The following is a 23,481-nucleotide window of genomic DNA, read 5'->3' as shown; positions in this document are numbered from 1 at the left end:
TCCGAACCCAAATTCCAATCGAATTGCGCGGTGGTAGCGAATTATCAGTACTGTGATACTCAACTACGACTTTTGATGAGTTGGTGAGGGAACTAGTAATGGGAACAAAGCACTCGCTGACGTGCTCATATATCATGAGTCGTATCTCGGTCGGGAGATCAAGTAGCCGGAATGGCTGGACCGTCTCGTTGGTCGAAGTACGAGACCGTGGCTTTTCATGAAAACGATTCATGATCTCGGGATAGAGGCTAGATTTAGTGTTAGGTATTAGAAGGAGGGAGAGTCTGGTATTGAGGTTGAAGTAGTGGTTGACTGAGTGGATAGCAAAGCAGCCCACCTGTGTTTTCATTACGGATGTCAAGCGCTAGGGTCATGTGTTCAAAGCGGAGTGGTGTGTTAATATTCATCTCATACATCCATTAGTCTCACTTGCCCCACAGCCCAAAGCCCTTACTGCCGCCTCTTGACCTAGGCTGCTGTTTCTTCTTCTTCTTCTCGGGTTTCTCTAATCTCTTACAGCTCACATCCGCCTTTACCATCATGAAACTCTGATCGAAGACATGTCCATTAGCATTACCGCATCGTTCGAGTGCAGGCGCAAGTGCCAATTCTACTCGCCTGCCCTTTGCGCTGCCATTGACGCCATATCCACCACTGCCGTTCTCGTCATCATCTTCATACACGTCCTCCATTTCACTGTCGTAGAACCCGTAGCCCCAGTATTGATCCTTCTTACCGCCAGTGAATGTAACGAAGCGATAGTCGGCGAGCTGGCGCTTCATCTTCAAATCTAACGCAACAGATGCTGAAATGATGGTACCCAGTTGTTCCTTCCCTGAACGCAAAGACTGTGTGGACCAGGGCCGTAGTTTGCGGCGCATGCGACTGCAGAAACGGGATATTCGTTTTAGGACGGGCGCGGCATCGAAAGTGGGACGCCATTTGCCATCTACCTGAGGGACTAGGAGGTTTACGGTCATGGCTCGCCATTGGTGGTATTCTTCGGCTTGGGCTTCGTTCTTAACAGCTGTACCTTGTTAGCATTGTAATCATTAGAGATTCACCGGGGGCGGGGTAGCGTACCCTTGCGCAATGTGTCGTTAATCTCGCGCAGCTTCCTGTCTCCCAGTTTGCCTGCCCATACATATCCACTGCCCTTCTGCCAGTTGTTGAATATCTTTTGCTGCAGCTTCATCCAAACGTATGCTTGGATGAGGAGCGGCCGTTCCTCTGGGTGCTTCAGATACGTCTGGTAGTTGTCCGTGAGGTTCCCAAACAGTTCCTTCGCTCTAGTGAGATATGGTCGCTTGCTCGTGGCTTTGATGGGTCCGCCGAAATACTCCTCACTCCATACTCGTATCTCATATCGCAACGCGAGTAGCTCTTCAATCAAAGTGTTCTCTTCAGATTTGTACACGATCGAACGTTTTGCAGGCATCCCATGTGGACCCATGCTCCTCCTCTGCAGCTGTTTCCTCAGCGCATCTCGCTCTTTTGTGACTTGGTAGTACCGCTGTATGAGATCATCTTGGCTGTTACCCCTCGACGCGTCTGGTCGCGATGGGCTTTTGGGCGGTACGAGGGGACTGATAGTCGCGCTCAGTCGTTGCGGGCTGCCCAATGCCGATGATTCGTCGGATGATGTCTCGGCCGATGTCGCTGTAACTTTCTCGAATTTGAGCGGTGGTATGTAGGGCGCCTTCCGTCTATGCCTGGGTATCAGGACCTCCTCGTCAGACCATTCGTCTCCGACTTCGGGGAATGGATAGCCTTCTTGCTCCATTACAGGTGATTCGAGGGTAGATGCAGATTGCAGTTCTTCAATGACTTCGGCGGAGGGGCAGGTCAGTTTGAGCGACTTGAGGGTAGAATGGCGGACGTCTATGGATGCGACTCGGTCAGCGCGCTATATCCCAATAGCCCCAAATGCCCACACGCACCAGGAGATAGAGTCGCCATCTCAACAAAGACTGAGCATGTTTGCCCTTCTGGTATGCGCTCAATGTTGATCCCGCGAGCGGTGAAGCCTCTTGGTAGTCTATGCTGCTATGCGTCCGCGCAGTCTCATCTCAGATCAGCTTCGGACAAGCTCGCAGCGGGGCCGGCGATGTTTATGGCCTTGGGAGAGTAGACGGAATAATCTGGACGAGTTGACGGGCACGCCCTCAGCAAGGAAGATGGCATGGCGCAGGCAAGCTTTGCTGCTATCTAGCCCAGCCTCGCCGCGAAAGGCAGCCCTGGCGGTTCAGCATGAACCACTAAGAGCGGGCAGACGACGAAACGAGCTGCAATCACACCAGTGACGTGTGACGAAGTGCATGCAGACGGCGATGGGTCCACGATTGGGTGAAAAAGAGGAGGCTGTCGGCATCTTCGCTTATCTAGCGTGCGCCTGTCACCTGAACCGCGACGGGACGACTTCGGATCCACCTGAACCATGTTCTTGCCAGAAACAACACGTCTTTTCGTGTTCACGACCGTCTGACACGACATGTTCACAAACTCAATTCTGCTGTCATGGTAACTTGACAATATACGCAATTTCCGACGCGCCAAAAGCACAGCGCGCAAAGGCCGCTCGGGCGCTCTAGAGGACGATAACAAGCTCCGTCCTGGAGTACCAGAATACCTCCGGCCTCCGCATTCTCCACACTGCACATCACCAATCATCTTCGGGTACCTTCCCTAGTACCTTCCCCAGCCCCTTCATTGCAGTAGAGCAGCAGTCACCCCATCCCTTAGCTTCAATGAGGTCCCTGTCTTTGCCCAGCAATTCCCCGGTGGTGGCTCGTTAACCTTAAATGCCACTGAATTACACCTATCACCCCCGGCTTGTAGGTAGTTCCAATTCGAGCAAAGCGCAAGGCATGTATTGAGGTCTAGGACGAAAGCCTTGATTAGTGTCCGCCCGTCGGTGTCAAATCCACAATGCTTGATGAATTCGTATTGTCCTGGATTGCCCCCAGGTGTCCTGGGTGTGAACGATGTACTGTTGCTGGCTGGGCAGTCCGTGGTTACGAGGGAAGGGGGTACGCTCGTGGGTTTAGAGGATGAGAGGCTCCGTAATCCGGAGGACGTTCTGTCACTTGAGCCGCCTGTGCTGGACAGAAGTATAGAGGTTGGCGCGCTGCTCACACATTAGTATACATTTGCCAATGGTTTCTCTAGGCATGGGGGAACTACCTCTGCACAGAAGATGGTGGCGCATTTTTCCTGTTCCCTTTGACTGCTAGCGAGCCACCTACAGCTCCGCCCACAGACGCAGCGATTACGACAATGCTTACAACGACCAGTATGGACCAGAAGAGCCACGGTTTCAAACTTCCGATCGATTTCGACTGGTTCTCTTTGAGCGTGGGGTTTCCCGTAACGACATGTTGATAAATCCAGGCTTCCTTCCCTTCATCTTCGTGCTCCACGGCGTGCAGACCTGATCCGACCACAGGGAGACCGTCTCCACCACAAGGTTCCGGTAGGTTATCGCACTCGATGTGTCTCGACATGACACTGTGAGTAGTCTGAATGGGCTCAAGATTGTCTGCCTGCTGTTGACCTTGATCTTGATCTTTGAACGAAAATCCCGTAGATGTAAAGAGCTATATAAATGTCCAGCATCTATTGAAGGTGTTCGCATTGCATGGGTTCAGTTGGTAAAAGCATATCTTATTATATGGTTGCGTAAAAGCGCTGGGTGTGTAACAGATACGATGCCACATAGGGGCGAAAATTCTAATATAATGTGAGATACGAATAGAACTGAACAACATTGCCTGAGAGCAGTTATACGATCACACGACGCAGCTGTCTATTTACATCCAATAATCTTATATAGAAATGGGGCTGGGAAGGGTGAACCTGGGGTATGCCTCCAAGGCTGACTGCAAGTATCGGATGGGGCGGTTTTTCCAAATTTGACCTGGTCCGAGAAGACTGAGACGTTGCTATCCTCACTGTCGGTTTTCGTTCCAAATTACCCTCTCACTCTTATGGAGCATGTAAATCCAGTCAGGAGGTCCGGAGATGCCTCCATTCCCGTGCAAGTCAGCATCCCGCTGGTTCTCATTGAACTGTGGACGATAAGCGCCTCTGTGCTGCCTGTGATAAGCACATTTTTGTGGATCCCAGTCTCTAATTTTTTCCGTGCACCCAATGCATCTGAGTATATAGAACTGTAGCCGGTAGATCTATGGTAAGTGTCGACGAAGCGGAAGGGGGACGTGAACTAGGAATTAGGACCTCCGAGGTCACGAATCAAGCTTGCGCTTTCGGAATCGCGATGTAACTTGGATAGTGCAGGGCAGTCGAAAAGCACGGCCAGTCACAACAACTGACCGACGCCGTTCTGGTACCTATCAACTGAATGAATCGAATACCGCAAATGATTCCTTCCGGTCAGTGTGCTTATTTCTGACCGTCAGATTTTGTAGCTGGAAGCAGTTATCACTGTGACAGGACGTTAGCATGTGATACTATGACGACACAGGGTCCACATCCGAAGCTGGAGACCTCGGAGCACGTCTAGGCCGTCAACGGGAGTGGCATATGAAACTTCCATGCATGTACCGAGGTGTCTGCTGCTGTTAACCTTGGAAAGCATTGGTCGGATAGTTCTCGGAGGAAGATTGTTGATCGTCGCTAAGGCCCAAACGGGTAACGGCGGCCCGTCAGCTAGCGGGGCGAGAATCGCAACGAACACCAAGGCGCGACGGAACCAATTCCTCCCCGGGGGCCGATCCACCCTGTCGAAAACTTCAAGACTCTCATGCAGACTATCGCAAACCGTCCCCGAGCATGGTTGAATCGAAAGTCGGCATATCGTCTAATTCGCCGGGCTCAGCAAGCAAACCCAGCGGAGGACGACATCGCGTCATCTCCTCTTGTTTGACATGTCGGCGCAGGAAAGTCAAATGTGATCACGTTCATCCAGTTTGCGGTTCTTGCATGCGAGGAAGTCATGTGTGTACCTGGACAGATCAAATACCGGCATCCACTACTACTGGAAGGATTTCGAAACCCACGGCTGGGACCACTGGAAAGACCGGGAAAGGCAGTGACGTGCAAGCCCGGTTAGACAGACTCGAATATCTTCTAGAGAAAGCTGTTGCGGGACAGGGGGCGAAATCCACGGCATCCGTACGGTCCAGTGTTGAATTAGACAGGAAAGAAGTGGAGGCGCTGACCCCATCGTCGAATAGTCAGACTTCCCATGGAGGAGGAATCGCTTCTGATGGTGGCGACGGGACCCTCTTACTGAATGATGGGCAGTCTCAGTTTGTCTCTTCTCTGCATTTTGCATTACTGGCCGATGAGGTGAGTGCCGCTTTTCGACATGACAGAACATTGCTCCGAGTTACACCAAGCGAAAGCTACATTCATTCTTATTGTATTTTTCTGTTTCTAGGAAAACTGAACAATACTGATTGAGCTTTAGATACAAGACATCAAGGCCTTGCTTGGTGACAAGACCGACGAAGAGAGGAAGGAAGTGCCGCAGAGCAGTCTGGTTGACCTACTTTCCCTCGGTCGCGCAGGAGCCGGATCAAATCTAGAAAATCTGCTACCGAGCACAAAAGAGCACCGTGACACGCTGCTGGACGTCTATTTCGCAAATGTAGATCCTATGGTGAGAATTACCCATAGGCCAACAGTGGTGCGCAAATTTTCCACCTACAACGACGAAGCACATCCTATGGCCTATGCCATCTACTTCTCTGCGATCAACTCTCTGCCTCCAAAGGTAGTACACAACAAGTTTGGCGAGACAAAGGAATCGCTCCTCGATCGATTTCAGCTGGGTGTTGAGATCTCTCTGGCTCGTGAAAACTATCTCACAACATCGAATCTGGAGATATTCCAGGGATTTGTTTTATGGTTGACCTGCATTACCAGAGAAGAGGATATGGGTAAGTGTATTAGATGTTCATGGTTCTGCAACGCTCACACATATAGCAGGAAAAGCGTGGGTTCTGATAGGCATCGCATTTCGCATCGCTTTGAATCAAGGCCTGCATCGAGATCCATCGTTATTCCCGACCGGCTCCATGGACGCTCTGACTATTGAGCTACGTCGGCGTATGTGGCATCAACTAGGGCATTTGGAGTTCCGGGCAGCAGAATGCAAAGGGCAGGAACCGAGCATCACCGAAGACTTCTACACGACGCTATTTCCACGAAACATCAACGATGAGGACCTTGTAGATGGTGCAAGTCCCGGTCCGGCCCCGTATGACGAACCGAAGTTTACTACTATGACGTTCCAACTTGTCCGGTTCAACGGCATGCGAGCTCTACGGCGTATAGTTCAAAGCACTTACCGCCTTGAACGCCGCATGCTAGACTCAGGACTCCATGGAACATCTCGCCCTGATCCAGCACAAGAACTCAGAGATCTTTATGAGCAGATCAAAGTGATGCTCGACGAAGTTCACGAAGAGAACCAGCGAAAATATCTGCATAACCTTAACCCGGAGGTGCCAATGGAGAGGCTGACGCTGGGACTGGCTTCACTGTTGGAGTGGCGTGCCTACTTACTGTTTTGGCTTCGGATGCCGCGTGCTTACCGCGATGTAGTCTTTTCGGACGAGATCCGCCGATCGTACGTTCCAGTCAGGGCCCTAATGAGAAACAACAATGGCTGACAATGCTAGGATCTTCGAGAAGTCAGTAAACTGCGTCGAAACACTAAACGGAGCGGCAGCCGATGTCGATGCTGCTCGCTTCCAATGGCACATTGGTCCGTAACCCCGACAATACCTACCCAGTGAGACACAAGAGCTAACTTTCAAAGGAGGAATCGCGTCTTTCCAAGCCATCATGCATATCCTATCAGAACTCCGCAACCCCCTCTTCAACGCACCTGACCGCCAACGCGCTCTAAGAGCCCTCCAGATGTCTCGTATCCTCCGCGAGAACAACAGCGCCAAAGCATGGCAAGCAGTCAAAAACATGATCGACAAGGCCGTCTCAGAACACAATCTCTCGCCAAGAGGGCCGCCGCAGCCATCGACTACCTACGTCAGCCAACCCATCGTGCCTTCCATTCCCATGCCGCTGAACAACAACGCACCCAACAGCAACACGGGCGTATATCCGGCAATGCAAGGCATCCCAAGCTACGCCTACCAAAACCCGTCTGCAGCTTATAACCAACAAAACATGCCAGGGCCATCTCAACCAGAACCCATGCAAACTCAACCCGACTTGCTACAGTCCATGCAGTCCATGCAAGACAATGCGCCTTGCTGGGACGACATCAATCTCAACAACATCAACAACATCGTAGGCGACGTACAAGCTAGCACGGATGTAATTCCCGACTTTGATTTCGTAAGTGACCATGACATGATCAGGTAGACAGGGTCATTTGGCTAACAAAACAAGGGTTTCTGGGGCGACCCTTTTAACTACGAAAATGAACCTGCAGCCATGCCGTTGCAAGATGGCTACTTTCCTCAGTGGAGTGGGGGAATATGAAGGCAACGCACCAAGTCGCACGAATAACTTCATTCACAACTCCAACCCAAAGGACCGGTACCGCAGCGCGATCATTACGTCTACGAGGGGCTCTTCCCTAGGTAAGAGCAGACGACGAACAACCACTTATCATCTTCGCCAATCACTCTACTCTCAATAATATCTGCCACCGACGCATCATATGGTTCTCTACACTCCCATGGACGATGCCGCTGTTCTCAAGCGAACCAGTAACCCTTTTAGCGCTGTCTCGGTTTTCGACGCGAGTCGGACATGGGCTAAGGAGACCTAATCCACCACTCTTGCTGTTCATGTGTTGTGTTTAGTATGGCGTTTGCTGGAGGTCCGCCCTGGACGATGGCTAGAACGGACGGATATGTGCGTGTTGGCATAGAGCTCAAGGGTTATTAGGGTCAGGCGTTTCATAGATCGAACATAGAGGAGCGGGTCTTTGTGGTAACATTAGCTGTAGGAGTCGAACATCAAGAAAGCATCCAATTACATGGACACGTAAAAACAAGCCGCATGCAGTGTGTTTGTACAAGCCGTGGAATTAAGTTGGCGAATGGCAAAAGCATCAGACGTCCATGTTATACAATTAGCAAGCGCATAGTCGCTCAACCAAGTTCGTACGTAAAGTGCGAGCGAACCGAACAAGCTCTTTCAAGAAAGACAGCTCCCATGCACACCATATGCCTGGGAACCCCGTAGAAACGGCACGCCAGCCCATCTACTCGTCCTTGACACCGCCACGGCCCGCACGCTCAGCAGCCTCAATGCTCTTCTTATCCGTCTTGATCTCGCCGCCGCTCATGGCGCCCATCATGCCACCAGCCGCCTTCCACGGCCTAGCGAGGTCACCGGTTGCCGGCTGGCCGAAGAGGTGGACCTTGACGAGGTTGCCTTCGAACGCGCCCTTGAGGGGGATGATGGACTGGATGAGGAGCGGGTTGGTGTACTTGAAGTAAAGGTGCATCACGCCCATCATGCCGACACCCATTAGCTGGGCCTTGAAGAGCTCGCGCAGCTTCTGCAGGTCGTAGGCTTTGACGGTGGTAGCGACGAATTTCGGTTCTTCGCCTGAGCCCATCGGGGCCGGCTCGACGTATTTGACGACAGTCATGTCTGTGGTGTGTTGTTAGTCGCTGTGTCGGTCTACCCTGGGCTTTCTTTGCACGCACCATTCTTCTTGTTGATCTGCGCCTGCACGTAGAGGTAGATACCCGCGATGATCAAGTTGGAGACGATGTAGAGCGCGCGCACGCCGTTGAGGACAGTCGGGTCGTCGAAAGGTATCTTCTTGGAGATTTGCATAAATCCCAGGATGATGACCAGGTTGGAACTACAGTCGAGTTAGCAAACTGTCTTCAACACCGGGCGCAGTGGATCCGGCGTACATTTGCGGGCTGATGGCCATTGTGACGTTGGAAGCGGATTGTTCGGGTGAAGAATTGAAGGTCGCTTTCGCGATCGTTTGACAAGAAGCTGGGGGTAGAGATGTGGTTGCGCGAAACGTGGGTGAGAGGGTAAAGACAAGCGGGCGACTTTTGTGGTGGGCGAGGGTCATGATTAGCGCGACCCAAGAGGCCAGGTTGTTGCCCGCCGCTGGCTAGCCCCAACAGGCATTCACCCTTCTAGTCTTATCTAATGCCTTCTCTAGACACATAGGGCGAGAACGACTCAGAAGTCTTGGTGCGCGTCACGAGTATAGAAGGTGCACAGGTCTATGATGGAAGATTGAGAAGGCCATTCGCGCCTTCTGATCGTTCTGATGCAGGGTATCATCTATAGTCCCCAACATGCATATGCCATAACAAATCCAATATCAAGCCATACTCTGCATGTTCCAATGACGCCGCGCTAATGATTCAAAACTCCCTCGCCGGCTTCGCAGACACCCAATCGCGAAATGGTGTCGCGGCGATATGCAATGCAAACAACCAACGAACAAACAGAGGGGAATTTCTCCCACATACCCAAATCCTGTCTTCCTCACATCACCAGACATTCGCGATCCGGCCTGTTCTTGTCCTTATTCTTCCCTTTGTCTAGGACTGTACCAGGTTCCCTACTCTTGCTCCTCCGTCTGTCTTTCTTCTCCTTCTTGCTCTTGCTGCCCGACAGACCTGCTTCTTTCTTCTCTTTGGCTGGAGAGTGGCCCTGTTGATCGTTCTCTACGCTCTTCACTTTTTCAATCACAATGTGAGGCTCGTCGCTGGGGGCTGCTTCAGTCGTAACCAGCTTGTCCTTGCTACCGCGTCCCGTTAGCCTCGATAACGTAAGAGACAAACGAGTCTCGCCGCTTGGACTACCTGGTCGACTTCTGTTGTTCCCAGACAACCATATTCGAGAGCCGCGCCGGGATACGGACAAGAAGCTGCTCTTCTGATCATCTGGTGTTTGCGGTTCAGTTCGGCCACGTAGGCTGCCTTCGCCATCCTCGATCGCGGTGCTGCTGCGCCGATTACTGGACATGCTGGTTCGACTAGCTGGCTCGTCTGTAGAATTGGATTCAGTATGCGGATCTTTGGTGTTGAAGTTGTCGTTCTCTACACCGGCCTCGGCATCTGCGGCTGTTGTAGAGGGCAGGGAAGCCAGCGTTTCTCGTGAAGGGTCGACGGACGGAACTCCTGATTGCGCTTCTGCATATGTGGGCGGATCTCCCCGGGAAGCGAGCTCTTCATCAATAGGCTGCACTTGGTAAAAGAGCAGATACGGTGACTCTTCTCGCAAGGCTGTCTTAATGTCAACTTCAGTCACCCGTTGCGGCGAGAGATCGTCAAAGCGTATCCACTTTTCCAGCTCTTCCTCCGAATCTGATTGCGCGGTGCCAGGTCGTTCGCGAGCGTTGGCACGGACAAGCGCAATATAGTGGCCAGAGTCGACTGATACGCCCCGATGACAGACGACAGACTGGAGGACAAGTTTGAAATTGCCAAACAGCGGACCTTCTTCTTTCATCCGATCATCAGATATGAAGTGAGGTAAACCGATATCAAGCGGAATGTCGATATATGTATTCAGACGCTTTGGAGCGCCGTGCGGCGTCATCGTGTATCTCTTCAGGCATATGCCGAGAACCGGACGCTTCACCGAGAAATGCGCAGCGACTTGAGCATCGGTCTTTGGTACATTGTCGGTATACCAGGGGATGAGACTGAAAAACTGCCAAGCCGGCATGAGAATCTCCTTCTTAAGTAGAGAAGCTGATCGTGGTCGGCCGCTAGAGCTGTTGTCCAGCATGTCTTCGACATGCTTCTTCTCATCAAACTTGCTCGTTTCCTGTGACTGACGTGTATATCGCTGGCTGAAGATACTATCAGCGCGACGGCGGCCTTGCAGGTTTGGTCGCGTTGGAGTTAGTGGTGTGCTTGGCTCGTAAGTCATAGGCGTAGAGACGAGAGGGGTCATCGAGCCCTCCATCTCCATCGTCTCTATATGTATTGTCTCATTCTTCTCAGGATCCTTGTCTACGAATTCTTCGTCTTTGGACTTGATGGATGCTATCGTATTTTGCCGTTGCAGGTATCGCTTGACCTCGATTCTGTTGTTGAAATAGGTTTCCAAACAGTCTTCCAATGTGACAATGTGATCGCCCTCTTGTTCTGGAATGGCGACTTCGAGCAGCCGTTCGTTGACGAACTTGTGGTCATCTTCCTTGTCTTCACGTCCGGTGTGGTAGATGTCCATCTTGAGGGTGAGTAGTGGCAGCTCGAGCGCACCAGTGATAAAAGTGAAAGCCTCCGAAGCGTCTTGTTGACGGACCTGTGCAGCATCTTCCCATCCGCACTTGGCAAGCGAATCCTGGAGGTGCTTTGTCTACGATTTGCGTTAGCCACGGAGGAGTTGGATGACCAGGTAGGTTGTACCAAATCGACCTTGATGAGTTGACCACTCCTCAAGAGATTGACCCATAAGCGCAAGACAGCCGCCAATTTCTTCCTTGGCTCATCCTCAAAGTTGTCGTACAACATGGCCTCAAAGCTGTCGAGACGCGCGAACATGGCAAACAGCAGCGCGTCCAGGTAGCACGTCACCATGTTCCGGTTTATGGCGCCCATCATGGTTACATCAGGATTGAAGTCCTTCAGCTCGCCTTCGAGCGATTCGTTGGCGAGCACCAGAAGATCGTAGGCTTTGTCGATATCGTTGGGATGCCAGGCGAGGGCATGTTCGGCCTGTTCCTCTCCCATGCTGGTTATGCCGGCGCCTTGTAGGCGTGAAAGGAGCATCTTGACCTGCAGCCGGTTAGCCAGGTTGCATGCAGCCTTGTTCCCTCGCGTACCTTCTTCTCGGACTCATTGTTCGCTGGCGGTCTGGGACCTTCGCTCGTGAATATTCTGTAGAGGTCGGGCGAAGCATTGGTGGATTTGGACTGTAGAGACACATAGTCAGAAGAATGCGATGTTGAAGGTGGATCGGCGTTGGGTGTAAGAGAAGAAGCACGGCATGGTAGCTTCTGGTGTAGAAATAGAAGACTATCCTCTACCGATGTTCGCAGTACAAATGGGAGCTTGTGGTACAGCGTCTCGATGCCGGCAGACAAGCGCCGCTGGCAGCTGGGCGCGTCTTCCGGCAGCGCAACGGCGGCAGAGCATAGCAAAGGACTGAGAGAGTTGACAGAAGCGAAAGAGCTCAGGCGTACTTTGGTATGGGCGTGCTTGGACGCGCGCTTCTCATGATGCTTGTCGCGCCGGCTGAGAAAGCGTGACATGCCGTTCATGGTGGTGGACGGTGAAGGCGAGACCCATTCAGTGAAGGGAACGCGGCGGTGGGTAGCGGGGCAGGCAGCGAGCTTGGGTTCGGTGGTGGAGGAAGGTGCAGACGAGCCCTGCGCCCGGTGGTCGGTGGGGAAGCGAGAGGGTGTTTGGGGGCTGGCTGGCGGCCGATGGGAGTTTGTCGGTGAAAGCGCAATGGTGACGCGCGGTCAAAGGAGCGGCCAACAGACAGTGACCTCAACGCAAGACACAAAAAGAAAGATACGAGCACAGCATGTCCCCGATGCCGATCAGCCGCATTGTCGCGAGCTGACGTCCGACCTGGAGCAGTGGCAGGTGCGGACGAGTGGGGTAGCCCTATTGGCTAGCTGCGGACCCCAGAACCGCCCATCCCTGCCGCCCTCGCGTCTCGCGTATAGCGTATTCCGAGGAAAAGTCCGTTGGAGACGCTGTCGCATGCTGTGAGGCCCGTACCCACGACGACGCCGCACCACACACCCATGGCACTGCGCGAGCTGCCATTCCGCACGGCCACGGCCTTCTGCAACAGCACCAGACCCGCCATCCGCGCGGCTGTCCCCCTATGCCGCCGCAATGCCTCGTCCGAAGCAGTCCGAGAAATTGAAGACGCATCATCATTCGAGGTCCCGCCGCCATCGCAGGAACTGGCAAAGAACTACGACCCCGTAGCGCGGAGTCGGCTGCGGAGGAGAGGAAACAAGCAGCTGCCGCCAAGCAGGTACGGCCGCTGAAGCATGCACCAGCAGACACACAGGCTCATACATACCAGATACCAGTACCGATCCCCCAAATACTACCGCGGCCCTCTGCACCCCCACCAGCCACCTCCCGAGTCGGATCCCTCTTCGCGACTCTTCCAGCCTGGACCCTTCAGCCTGTCCCGTCTCGAGCAAACCTACCAGAGCAAGATCGCGTCCGATCTCCTCACCCTCACATATCAGCACTACCCTCCCGGTTACCGCGCTCCCAAGACGGAGCAAAGACTACGAGAATGGACTGGCGACTCCCCGTACTTCAAGAACCGCCCCCTCAGGCCTCCACGAGGTAAGGGTGAGGTGCTCCGGCTGCTTCAAGAGCCCCGCACTTTCCGCAACATACCCAAGATCACAGGCGTCACAGTCCACTCCATGGTGCCAGAAGCGCAAGAGAACAGCGGGAATCTGCACGTCGCAGGTATGATCCTGCAGGCCATCAGCAATGTACGAGCCGTGTCGCACAAGGCGAGACACAATGTCGTTGGGTGGGGCTTGCGTGCGGGCAGATATGTCTCGGTGACGGCCAATATGGAGCGGGAAGATGCGGAGCACTTTCTGACAAAACTCATCGATGTGGTGTTGCCAAGGATCAAGGAGTGGAAAGGCGTACCAGGTTCGTCTGGGGACGGACACGGTAACATGAGCTTTGGTCTCACCCCAGACCAACTTGCCCTCTTCCCGGAAATTGAGGTCAACTATGATGCGTGAGTCGGCTGTCCTCTATTAATCTGCGCTCCGACTGACACAGTTCAGATACCCACCCAAGATGATTCCCGGTTGCCACATCACCATCCAAACCGATGCCACCAACAACAAGGACGCACGTCTACTCCTCCAATCCATTGGAATCCCATTCTACGGCAAGCTCAACGACTAACTGTAGATCTCCGACTATTGTGTATAAACTGTGTAGAACATGTAAGAATTATATACGTCTTACGATACATTGCATCTATCGCATGTATCCATCCCGCATTTTGATTCTGTCGAGTCGAAGAAAGACCCTGGTAAACCGCGCAACGAAAAATGAGAACAAGATGGACAGTTGTAGATTGAGCAAGATGAAGCACAAAATAAGACTCTGTCTAACCATCATGTATGCCCGCCGCGAATGTCTTACTATTGCGAAACATGCACTGCAACATGGTTGAATGTTGAGGACCGCGGCTTGAAAACATACATCGCGAGCAACACCATGTTCAGAAGCACAGTATTGGGATACGCAGACCAAGCAGAATCACCGTATATGTAAATGTTCGGCCTCTTCATCTCGACATGAGACCGCAACCTATCGGGATGTGCCCTCGATAGACGAGTTATTTTCGTGAAGTTGTCGGGCGCGGACGGACCCTGGCACGAGATTTTAGGTTGGCCAAGCTCCCCCGAAGAACTCCCGCCATGTCGCAGCTTCGCTCAGACCGCTAACCACCACTAAACCGACCCGCGATACCCTCCAAAAACCCCAGAGTTGCTTCCGTGACCACCATACCCGTCACGATGCAGGCAATCCGGCAACCCATGCGCTCTGCGCTCTCAAAGGCCGCTACCAGGCAGTATGCGACCGCTTCCTCGCAGTACGCCGAGACGATTAAGAACCTTCGCATCAACGGCGACACCAAGGTCCTGTTCCAGGGCTTCACGGGAAAGCAGGGAACGTGAGTGCGACTGCAAGAGCGCGTGGTTGGAAGAGGGGCTAATGCAGGACCAGCTTCCACGCACAACAAGCCATTGAATACGGTATGCGCAACGGACCCGCTGATATAATCCTGTGAGGGGGAGGACTGACAGGGCGACAGGCACAAAGGTTGTTGGAGGCACAAACCCCAAGAAGGCGGGCACCGAGCACCTTGGACTGCCCGTCTTCAAGAACGTAGCAGAGGCCATGAAGGAGACTCAGGCTTCCGCTACTGCCATCTTCGTTCCGTACGCCATACCCCACAGCCGCATACAGACCATGCGATCTAACAGACTTGTAGCCCGCCAGTCGCTGCTGCCAGTATCGAGGAGGCTATCAACGCCGAGGTTCCTCTGATTGTGACGTAGGTGTACACATCAAACTCGGATACTTGGAAACTTACAACCGACAGTATTACTGAGGGTATCCCGCAACACGGTATGAACTACAGACATGGTCAACGAGGCACATATACTGATTGACGCAGACATGGTCCGCATCACAGACATGCTCAAGACACAGAACAAGTCTCGCATGGTTGGTCCCAACTGCCCCGGTATCATCGCTCCCGTACGTTCTTTGCCTACCTCTTCCAGTCGGGATGTGACGTTGACTTGAATAGGGTCAATGCAAGATTGGTATCATGCCAGGCTTCATCCACAAGCGCGGCCGCGTCGGTATTGTTTCTCGTTCCGGAACCCTCACATACGAAGCCGTCAACCAGACCACCCAAGCCGGCCTTGGCCAGTCACTCGTTGTCGGTATCGGCGGCGACCCCTTCTCCGGAACCAACTTCATCGACTGCCTGAATGTCTTCCTGAAGGACGAGGAGACTGACGGTATCATCATGATTGGTGAGATTGGTGGTTCCGCCGAGGAGGATGCCGCAGACTTCTTGAAGGAGTACAACACTGCCAACAAGCCCGTTGTCAGCTTCATCGCTGGTATCTCTGCACCGCCAGGCAGGAGAATGGGTCACGCTGGTGCCATTGTTAGCGGTGGAAAGGGTGATGCCAACTCCAAGATCACCGCGCTTGAGGCCGCTGGTGTCACTGTTGAGCGCTCCCCCGCCAAGCTAGGATCAACTCTCTACGACCAGTTCGTCAAGCGCGACTTGATATAAGCAGTCATAACGATGTTTCATTGAACTGCTTGAACGTGCCGGCTTGCATATTGCGGCTGCTGCATTAGGTCCATTGTACATTTTAGTCATAAGAGCAATCCATCGTGTGTGCATCTTCAGACCGTATCCTCTCTAATCATGGTTTGGCTTGCTATAAAGGTTCTACTGAGTAATGTGCAGATATCGTGCTGACGTGCATGCAGCCCTCTTTTCACATGCAGATCCTGAACCCTGCTTGGGCGTGACCCAAACTAATCATTTTCGTCGAGTTCCCCGCAAACCTCCGAGCCGCATCCAATTGACTGCACTCTGCAATCGCAAACACAGCAACAGCATGTCGAAAACAAAGACCAAGCGCGCCCGTCGCGAGCTCAAGCGAGAAGGTGAGAAGAAGATCTTCGCGTTCCACAAGAAGAACGCGAAAGCAGCGGCCGACTCCAAACCCACGGCAAAAACTCCAGCAAACAAGAAGCAGAAGATGAGCGCACCAAACGCAGCAGCAGCATCCACACCTGCAACGACGCCCGCCCACGCCCAACCACCAAAGAAGAAGCAAAAAATTCCCTTCGGCGAGTACGACCACATACTCCTCGTCGGCGAAGGCGACTTCAGCTTCACGCGCTCCCTCGCCATAGAACACGGCTGCGCAAACGTAACGGCAACGAGCTACGACGACGAAGAAGATGTCCACAGCAAATACCCTTCCTTTAGAGAAATCCAAACCGAACTCTCCTCCCTAACACCACCCGTCCCCCTCCACCACGACATCGACGCAACAAAACTATCCAGCTACAAACACCTACGGTGTAACCGCGACGACGACGATGACAACGACGAAGAAGGCTGGGACACAATCGCCTTCATGTTCCCGCACACAGGCGGTCTATCCACCGACGTAAATCGACAAGTGCGCGCCAACCAAGCCCTCTTGGTATCCTTCTTCAAATCCTGCCTTGACACCTCGAATCCCAAACGGCGGCTACAAATCCTGCGGAACCAGGACGATAACAAGAAAGGCAGCCCGCCCCAGCAACCCATCCGCCCTTTCCTCCGCATGGGCGGCCGGATTATCGTCACGTTGTTCGAAGGCGAGCCGTACACGCTGTGGAATATCAGGGATCTGGCGCGCCATGCGGGGTTGAAGGTGGTGGAGAGCTGGCAGTTTGATTGGAGCCAGTATCCGGGGTATCATCATGTGAGGACGCTGGGGGCGATGGAGACGGGGTGGAAGGGTGAGGATAGAGCAGCGCGCATGTTTGTGTTTGAGAAGATCCCGCTCGTGGCGGATAGCGATGAGGAGAAGGAGATGGCGAGGCAGGCCAAGGTGGGCAGGGGCGGGCGGCTGCCGAGTCAGAAAGAGGCGATGAAGAGGGCGTTGGACGAAGATGAGGAGGAAGATGACGAGTGAGCTGGAGATGGCGGAGACGCTCACGGTTGAGCAATACCTCCGATACGGAGCAAGCGCATGCTTGCGGGCGAAGCGTAAAGTGGTCATTGAGCTTAGGAACAATACCCAAGGCCATGAGGTCCTTCCTATCTACACATGAAAGAACCAGGTACGCCGACCCATACCGCGCCGAGCAGATTCCCATACCAAAACGCCACGCTATACCGGACTATCATACAAATGCCGCTAGAAGAAAGAAAGAGAGACAAAACATCACATAACATAAACCTTCCGGACCTCGCTCTCAGGCCACTGCTTGCCACTCAGCCCTTCTGCCGGATCCCTCACGAACCCCTCTTCCGTGCCAACCTTCTCGTTGAAGACGCGCAGTCTCTCGGAGCCGTAGATGCGATGGTTGGGCAGTACTACGGGACTGTCTTCAACGATACTTTTAGTGTGGAGGGCGTATGGAACGTTGCGCGCCAGCTCGTTGAGCTCGGTACTGCAGATTGGGCATACGGTTGTGGTGGAGGAAGCGGCATTCGTGGAGGAGGGTGTGTAGGCCGAATGGCAGGCGGGTGTCTTGAGCGCGGAGAGACCGGCGCTCAAGGCGACGTGGAGAAGCGGCCGCGGGGGCAGGGCGTAGAGGGTGTGATGAGTCGCAACGAAGCAATCGGCTAGATGCGACCACCGTGATGCCGAGTAAAAAGACTAGAAGGACTGTTAGAGATATAAAACATGAGCGGTCTGGGGAGACTCACAGCATAAGGTTCCACCTCGTCCCACGGCCTATACGCCAACATGCCCGCCGCTCTCCTCATCAGCTCGAAATCCCCACTCGTACTCAAATACTTCTTAGCATGCGCCCTCGCCTCCATCAACTTCGTTTCTCCACCTCCGCCCCCTATGCTGACTCCATGCATACCATCATCTTGTGTCTCCAGCCCATCCATACCGCTCAACCCGGCCTCGTGTCCCTGTCTCACCAACTCAATATACTGCTGCAGCCTGAGCTCGAATTCGAGCAGGCTACCCCCCTTCTTGAGTTCTTTGCCATGTTCCTTGCACCACTCAAGCGCCAATGTTGTACTCATGCCTTCCCGTAAACTCTTCTCGATTTTGTGACACGCAACGAATGCATCCACATCCACGAGCTCGGTGATTCCTTTGCTCTTCGCCAGACACGCTGCGCTCTCTGCATACCCCTCTCTTAGCAGGTAATCCACGAGTAACCGGCTTAACCGCGTGCGAGACCATTCATCGTATTTGACGTCGACGAGGCTTTGCATTTCGTACAGGTCTTGCAGGTGTTGTAGGCGCGCTTTTGTGGAGCGGTGGATGCGCGCTTCTTCTTCGTGGAGGTTTTCTAGTTTGCGCTTGAGGTTGTGCATCTTGCTTATCATGGTATCGATAGAGTCGAGTGTGGCTTCTGGGGAGGCGTTCTTGGAGGCGGCTTTGGTGGCGGCGGTTAGGGATGTGGTGAGTGCGCTGGACGAGTGTTCGATGACGCGCTGGGCGTTTTTGAAGTTGCGCCGCGAGAGCTCGTAGGGCATGCGCAGGAGTGGTTGGTCCTGTGATCGTGTTAGTAGGTAATACGGTTTGTCTGGGTAGCCGGGGACGCTTTACGAGGAGGAGATGCGACTCCGCATTGAGCTTTGTACTTGTGAGCTCCGCCATGGCGGGCAGAGAGCGAGAGGAAGGAAGGAAAAGCTTCGTGTAAGAGTCGCTGTATTCCGGGTTATCGCGGTTTCAGATAAATACAGCGGGAGCGAAGGTCTCGAAGAGTAATGGTATGAGATTGGAAAGATGGGAGGCTTGGTGTAGATGCTTAAGCTCCACTATCGCGGTGGAAGCTTGCGGGGGTGCTCGCTCGTCACAGCTCATAGCTCACCAAGAGGCACGTGCCGAACATGTACCTACCGATAGCCACATGTCCGTCCTACGTAGCCTCAGAACAGCTGTCTGCACATCCTTCTTCTCGATTACACGCATGTCAAACGTCCTCTGTCCACCGGAAGTATCATGTACATACACGCACAAATACATCATCACAACTATGCGCACGACCCTTAGCATCGCAAGCAGCACCCAAAATATGGAAACAACAATACATGCTTCTATGTGATATCATTCTGATCGTAAGGCAACTCTAAAACTCCTCTAAGACCCAATGCATCATAACGCATAATCCAGATGCCTCTACCCATGCAGAACGACACTGACGCAGGAAGCGATGAGCTGGCGGCCTACTGCAGAGGTATCCTGAAACCTGCTCTAAGGCCATTACTTTTGTTGTACCTGCGTTCCACAGCTCGAAGGACGCATGCAACTTGCGAAACTATCCCCAAAATCCGCTTAGAGAGCACCAGTCGACGCCATCTTCTTGCGGAGATGGTCCTTGTACTCGCCAATGGTTCCGTCCCACCTGCGGACGGTCTTGTGCTCGCACACCATAATGTCCTTCGCGATCTTGTCAAGCAATCTATCCATTGTTAGCAGGCTGATCAAGTAGGAGAGTAAGATTGAACATACCGGAAGTCGTGGGAAACAACAACGACACCACCGCTGAAGGCGTTGATGGCATCCGCCAAACTGTCAATAGTAGGGATATCCAGACCGTTGGTAGGCTCGTCAAGCAACAACATGTTGGGTCCCTCAATAGCGAGCAGAGCGAAGACGATACGGGACTTTTGACCATCGGACAGAGTGGCCATCTTCGATGTCTGTGCCTCGCCAGTCATACCGTAGCGACCGAGCTGTTGGCGCCAGTATTGAAGATCCTGGCTGATGTGGTGGAACTTATCACGGACGAAGTCAAGGGCAGACTTGGTGAGGTCAAGCTGTTCAGCAGAGTGCTGGCTGTACACACCGAGCTTCAAGTGAGTGTGGCGCGACACAACACCGGATGTGGGGCTGAGCTTTCCGGTGAAGATGTTGAGAAGGGTGGACTTTCCAACACCGTTGGGTCCGACAAGAGCTGTTCGAGAGTCCATGTCGACACCGAAGTCCAGGTTCTCGTACAGGTTGTCCTTTGCATCTCCAGAGTAAGAGAAGGTAACGTCGTCAAGCGACAGCACAGGTGGGGGCAGCTTTTCGACGTCGGCAAAACGGAAAGTGAAGACACGGTCAACAGCAACGGGCTCGATCAGACCATCGGCCTCCATCTTGTCCAGAATCTTCTGGCGAGACTTGGCTTGCCTGACCAAATTGGCGTAAGTACCAGCGGAAGCAATGAACTTCTTGATGTGCTTGATCTCGTCTTGCTGCTTCTCGTAGGCCTTGGTCTGGTTGACCTCCTGCTCGGTACGTGTCTTGTGGTATGTGTCGTAGTTACCTCCGTAGTAGAGGAGCTTCTTCTGACGCATGTCGATCATGTTTGTGCAGACACCGTTCAAGAAGTCCATGGAGTGGGACACGAGAACCAGGGTGCGCTCCCACTTCTTCATGTACTCCTCGAGCCACACACAGGCCTCCAAGTCCAAATGGGCAGTGGGGTCGTCGAGCAGCAGCAGGGCGGGCTTGACGAACAGCGCCTTGGCGAGCGCAACACGCATACGCCATCCACCGGACATGTCCTTTGTCTTCTTGTTGATGGTGACCTTGTTGAAACCGAGACCGGTAAGAATGAGGGATGCGCGGGTGTGGAAGGTGGACGGGTCCATGTCTTCTTGACGCTGGTATAGTGTTAGTGGTGTGCCGCACTTTGATGTGGCGTGTACATACCTCGTAGATGTCGTCAAGGAGGGGGCTCTCGGGGCCGTCCTTCTCAAGGATATCCTCAGCCAGCTTCTCGAGACGGGCCAGCTCGTTCTCAGCCTCGCGCACAACCCACTCCAGGGCACCCAGCTCAGTCTTGGGGGCACCCATGTTCAGCAGGTAGATGTCGATGTGCTCTGGGAAGGGGAACTCGCGCTTGTCGATGGCCTTGAGCAGGGTCGTCTTTCCGCAACCGTTCTCACCCAGCAGACCGTATCGGCGGCCGTAGTTGATCTCGAGAGTGGAGTCGTTGAAAAGGACCTTTCCGTGGAACACGAGCGATGCAGAGATGATCTTGACATCGCGCGACTGCTCGAGCGAGGCAAGCACACCGGTGGTGACGCGGTCGGACAGACCGTGCTTGTCCTCCTGCATGGTCAGCTTCTTGACCTCCTCGTTCAGCTCGAGGTCCTCGGCCTCGTCGCCGTTCTCAGAGTTGGCCTTGGAGGCATTCTTGGAGTTGGCCTTGGACGACAACTTGGACGTGGCCGTCTTCTTGGGCTTCGCATCGCCGTCGGCGGCGCGCTTCGCCTGGCGGGCAGCTTTTGAGGCGGAGACCATGGTGTCTTAGTGGTTTATGGGTGAAGACTCTGGGGTGGTGGAGGGAGGAGGAAATTTCGTAGGGTTGGGATCAACGTCAATCTGTGCCCCGCTAAGTCTCTTATCGATAGGTGTCGATACCCAAAGGTTTCAGTTTCGCGTCCTGTTCAAAGCGCGACACTCGGATGTGAAAACGAGTGGAGTGATGAAGCACTGGAAGTGGTGCAGAAAGAGAGGATTTGAGAGTAAGAAACGGCCAGGGCTGGTCAAACAATGCGACCCTGTGAATCAATTTTCTTACTTGTGGCGAAGGCTGCGCACGGCCAATGAGCGCTCCCCCACCATCATCATAGGGCAAGTAAGGCGCTCAACCCTCGAGGCTGACACCGCTACATGCATCTTTCGTTAGGATAGTAAGTCACCAGACAGGTAGCTAGGTCCAGATCCGGGCGAAGCAAACAGTGACTTCGTATGTATTCTGTACGAATATGTTTTCTATGTCTCCAGAAGTCCCGCCATGTGCCCCTCAACGGGAAAGTACGCCATGCGCATCTTTCTATGTATATTTAGGTATGCGATGAACATGTGCTGCTCAGATCCCGTTTTGGTTCAAAGTTACGAAACGATGAAGAGTATCGTTAGTATTAGGCATCACCTGTGTGGTTGTTGAGCATTGTGGATACCCCACGAGAGAGCGATGATCGTCATAGTTCTTATCTTCACCAGCCTCAACAGCGATAAGCGCCGTCTATATACCGTGACTGCTCCCGCTGTTGCTCGGCACCATAGTGAACTCAGCACTGCTCCTTTCGCTATCCGCTTCTTCCTTTTCTGAATCTACCGTTTTTATCTCCTCGTCAACCCTCTCTCGTAATTTTCCTCGTAACTTTTCCAGTACTCTCGTCTCTTCCGCATTCAAGTTCAAATCGTCTGGCAACGTAATCCGGGCGCCGTTGATCTCAATCCTGTGCCTTTCGCAGTCATAGTGTTGCTCATCTGCACTCTTCTTTCGTTTTAAACCGCCCGTCGCATCTGGCACCACCTCTTCATCCCCAATCTTCACTTTCTGCAGATCCAAAGGGGTCCACCAGTATATCGGGAACTGCCTCTGGATGTTGTTGATGACCAGCCCAACTGCAATCATAAGAGTAGTGCCCCACAGAACGAGTCCGACGAAGTACCAGCCCATGGCTGTGATGACAGGGTCTGTTGCTGCAAGCACCGCGGATGCGCCGCCCGGTGGATGCACAGTATTGGTCAAGAGCATGACGGCAGACGCGCAACCGCATGCTATAGCGCCTGCAATCCATCGTATCGAATCGAATTCCGAGTGATATTGGAACAACTTCGATATGCCGACGCCGATGAGTGCAGATATTCCATGGCCGAGGAGAGCATTGCGCGGTTGACCGAGTGGCGAGCGTATAGAGTTGTACTCAAGAATCGCAGAGGCACCCTGGATCACCGGTCAGCACAACAGATCACGCTCGTACCAGCAACAAGTAACGTACAAATGAAGCGATCAACGCTGGCGGCTGATGCCATTGTATGCTGTCCGTATTGTTGAAGACTGCCGCTACGACCGCCAGACCGCAGAACGCGCCCAACAACGACCAGAACGCTCCAAGTATGTTCCCAACATCTTGACGCGTCTCCCTTCTATACCCAAGGAACCTCGACACCGGCGTCGGAAGCTTGTGCAGCGGTGAAGGAGGAATGATGCGATTGAGGTAGCGATCGATATCAAGGTCCCATTCCCTGGCTGCAGAGAACACACTCATACTGACCAATGTAAACACAAAACAAACAAAACCTTTCCATGCGAATGGATAAGTAAAACAGAAAGCAGATCAACAGCTCAAAGAGATTAAAGTTCAATGGCCCCGGGAGCGGACCGTCAAAAGCACGAACGTGCAACCAAAGTCCCTCATCGCGCAATTTATTCCCGGATCCAGCTGTCAAACAACGGTACTTTGTCCGCTCCTGCACCATTCGAATGCGCAAATATGCCCATTTACTCTGACGTTGACCTT

The 23,481-nt window shown here is 53.2% G+C and overlaps 10 protein-coding genes across 10 annotated transcripts; 4 read left to right on the top strand and 6 right to left on the bottom strand.

Annotated features, from left to right (window-relative positions):
* Positions 1 to 425: 425 nt before the first annotated feature.
* On the bottom strand, positions 426 to 1,783 carry J4E83_007739 (uncharacterized protein; the record flags this gene model as incomplete). The annotated part of the gene is made up of 2 exons (XM_049334639.1): positions 426 to 1,027; positions 1,084 to 1,783. The coding sequence occupies 2 exons, from the start codon at positions 1,781 to 1,783 to the stop codon at positions 426 to 428; spliced, it is 1,302 nt and encodes a 433-aa protein (XP_049186128.1).
* A 3,546-nt stretch (positions 1,784 to 5,329) lies between these two features.
* On the top strand, positions 5,330 to 7,473 carry J4E83_007738 (uncharacterized protein; the record flags this gene model as incomplete). Its single annotated transcript, XM_049334638.1, has 6 exons — positions 5,330 to 5,383; positions 5,432 to 5,903; positions 5,953 to 6,595; positions 6,648 to 6,733; positions 6,788 to 7,326; positions 7,381 to 7,473. The coding sequence occupies 6 exons, from the start codon at positions 5,330 to 5,332 to the stop codon at positions 7,471 to 7,473; spliced, it is 1,887 nt and encodes a 628-aa protein (XP_049186127.1).
* A 730-nt stretch (positions 7,474 to 8,203) lies between these two features.
* On the bottom strand, positions 8,204 to 8,890 carry J4E83_007737 (uncharacterized protein; the record flags this gene model as incomplete). The annotated part of the gene is made up of 3 exons (XM_049334637.1): positions 8,204 to 8,598; positions 8,655 to 8,815; positions 8,871 to 8,890. The coding sequence occupies 3 exons, from the start codon at positions 8,888 to 8,890 to the stop codon at positions 8,204 to 8,206; spliced, it is 576 nt and encodes a 191-aa protein (XP_049186126.1).
* A 575-nt stretch (positions 8,891 to 9,465) lies between these two features.
* J4E83_007736 (uncharacterized protein) lies at positions 9,466 to 12,196 on the bottom strand (the record flags this gene model as incomplete). Its single annotated transcript, XM_049334636.1, has 3 exons — positions 9,466 to 11,292; positions 11,343 to 11,711; positions 11,759 to 12,196. 3 exons carry the CDS (start codon positions 12,194 to 12,196, stop codon positions 9,466 to 9,468), a joined length of 2,634 nt encoding a protein of 877 aa, XP_049186125.1.
* A 495-nt stretch (positions 12,197 to 12,691) lies between these two features.
* On the top strand, positions 12,692 to 13,844 carry J4E83_007735 (uncharacterized protein; the record flags this gene model as incomplete). Its single annotated transcript, XM_049334635.1, has 3 exons — positions 12,692 to 12,930; positions 12,982 to 13,671; positions 13,721 to 13,844. The coding sequence occupies 3 exons, from the start codon at positions 12,692 to 12,694 to the stop codon at positions 13,842 to 13,844; spliced, it is 1,053 nt and encodes a 350-aa protein (XP_049186124.1).
* A 620-nt stretch (positions 13,845 to 14,464) lies between these two features.
* On the top strand, positions 14,465 to 15,765 carry TCA8 (Succinate--CoA ligase [ADP-forming] subunit alpha, mitochondrial; the record flags this gene model as incomplete). Its single annotated transcript, XM_049334634.1, has 7 exons — positions 14,465 to 14,622; positions 14,676 to 14,704; positions 14,764 to 14,890; positions 14,944 to 15,006; positions 15,055 to 15,080; positions 15,130 to 15,212; positions 15,265 to 15,765. 7 exons carry the CDS (start codon positions 14,465 to 14,467, stop codon positions 15,763 to 15,765), a joined length of 987 nt encoding a protein of 328 aa, XP_049186123.1.
* A 334-nt stretch (positions 15,766 to 16,099) lies between these two features.
* On the top strand, positions 16,100 to 17,173 carry J4E83_007733 (uncharacterized protein; the record flags this gene model as incomplete). The annotated part of the gene is made up of 1 exon (XM_049334633.1): positions 16,100 to 17,173. The coding sequence occupies one exon, from the start codon at positions 16,100 to 16,102 to the stop codon at positions 17,171 to 17,173; it is 1,074 nt and encodes a 357-aa protein (XP_049186122.1).
* Positions 17,174 to 17,425: 252 nt separating this feature from the next.
* Positions 17,426 to 18,829, bottom strand: FYV10 (GID complex subunit containing RING finger motif; the record flags this gene model as incomplete). Its single annotated transcript, XM_049334632.1, has 3 exons — positions 17,426 to 17,863; positions 17,914 to 18,723; positions 18,779 to 18,829. The coding sequence occupies 3 exons, from the start codon at positions 18,827 to 18,829 to the stop codon at positions 17,426 to 17,428; spliced, it is 1,299 nt and encodes a 432-aa protein (XP_049186121.1).
* Positions 18,830 to 19,507: 678 nt separating this feature from the next.
* Positions 19,508 to 21,469, bottom strand: ARB1 (ABC transporter ATP-binding protein arb1; the record flags this gene model as incomplete). Its single annotated transcript, XM_049334631.1, has 3 exons — positions 19,508 to 19,634; positions 19,685 to 20,826; positions 20,876 to 21,469. The coding sequence occupies 3 exons, from the start codon at positions 21,467 to 21,469 to the stop codon at positions 19,508 to 19,510; spliced, it is 1,863 nt and encodes a 620-aa protein (XP_049186120.1).
* Positions 21,470 to 22,196: 727 nt separating this feature from the next.
* Positions 22,197 to 23,229, bottom strand: J4E83_007730 (uncharacterized protein; the record flags this gene model as incomplete). Its single annotated transcript, XM_049334630.1, has 2 exons — positions 22,197 to 22,904; positions 23,131 to 23,229. 2 exons carry the CDS (start codon positions 23,227 to 23,229, stop codon positions 22,197 to 22,199), a joined length of 807 nt encoding a protein of 268 aa, XP_049186119.1.
* Between the last annotated feature and the right edge of the window lie 252 nt (positions 23,230 to 23,481).

This window comes from Alternaria metachromatica (assembly GCF_023757995.1).
Source record: "Alternaria metachromatica strain BMP 0045 chromosome Unknown scaffold_20, whole genome shotgun sequence".
Lineage (NCBI taxonomy): Eukaryota > Fungi > Ascomycota > Dothideomycetes > Pleosporales > Pleosporaceae > Alternaria > Alternaria metachromatica.
The sequence above is the reverse complement of the archived record's forward strand: the minus strand, read 5'-3'. Positions and strand labels throughout refer to the sequence as shown.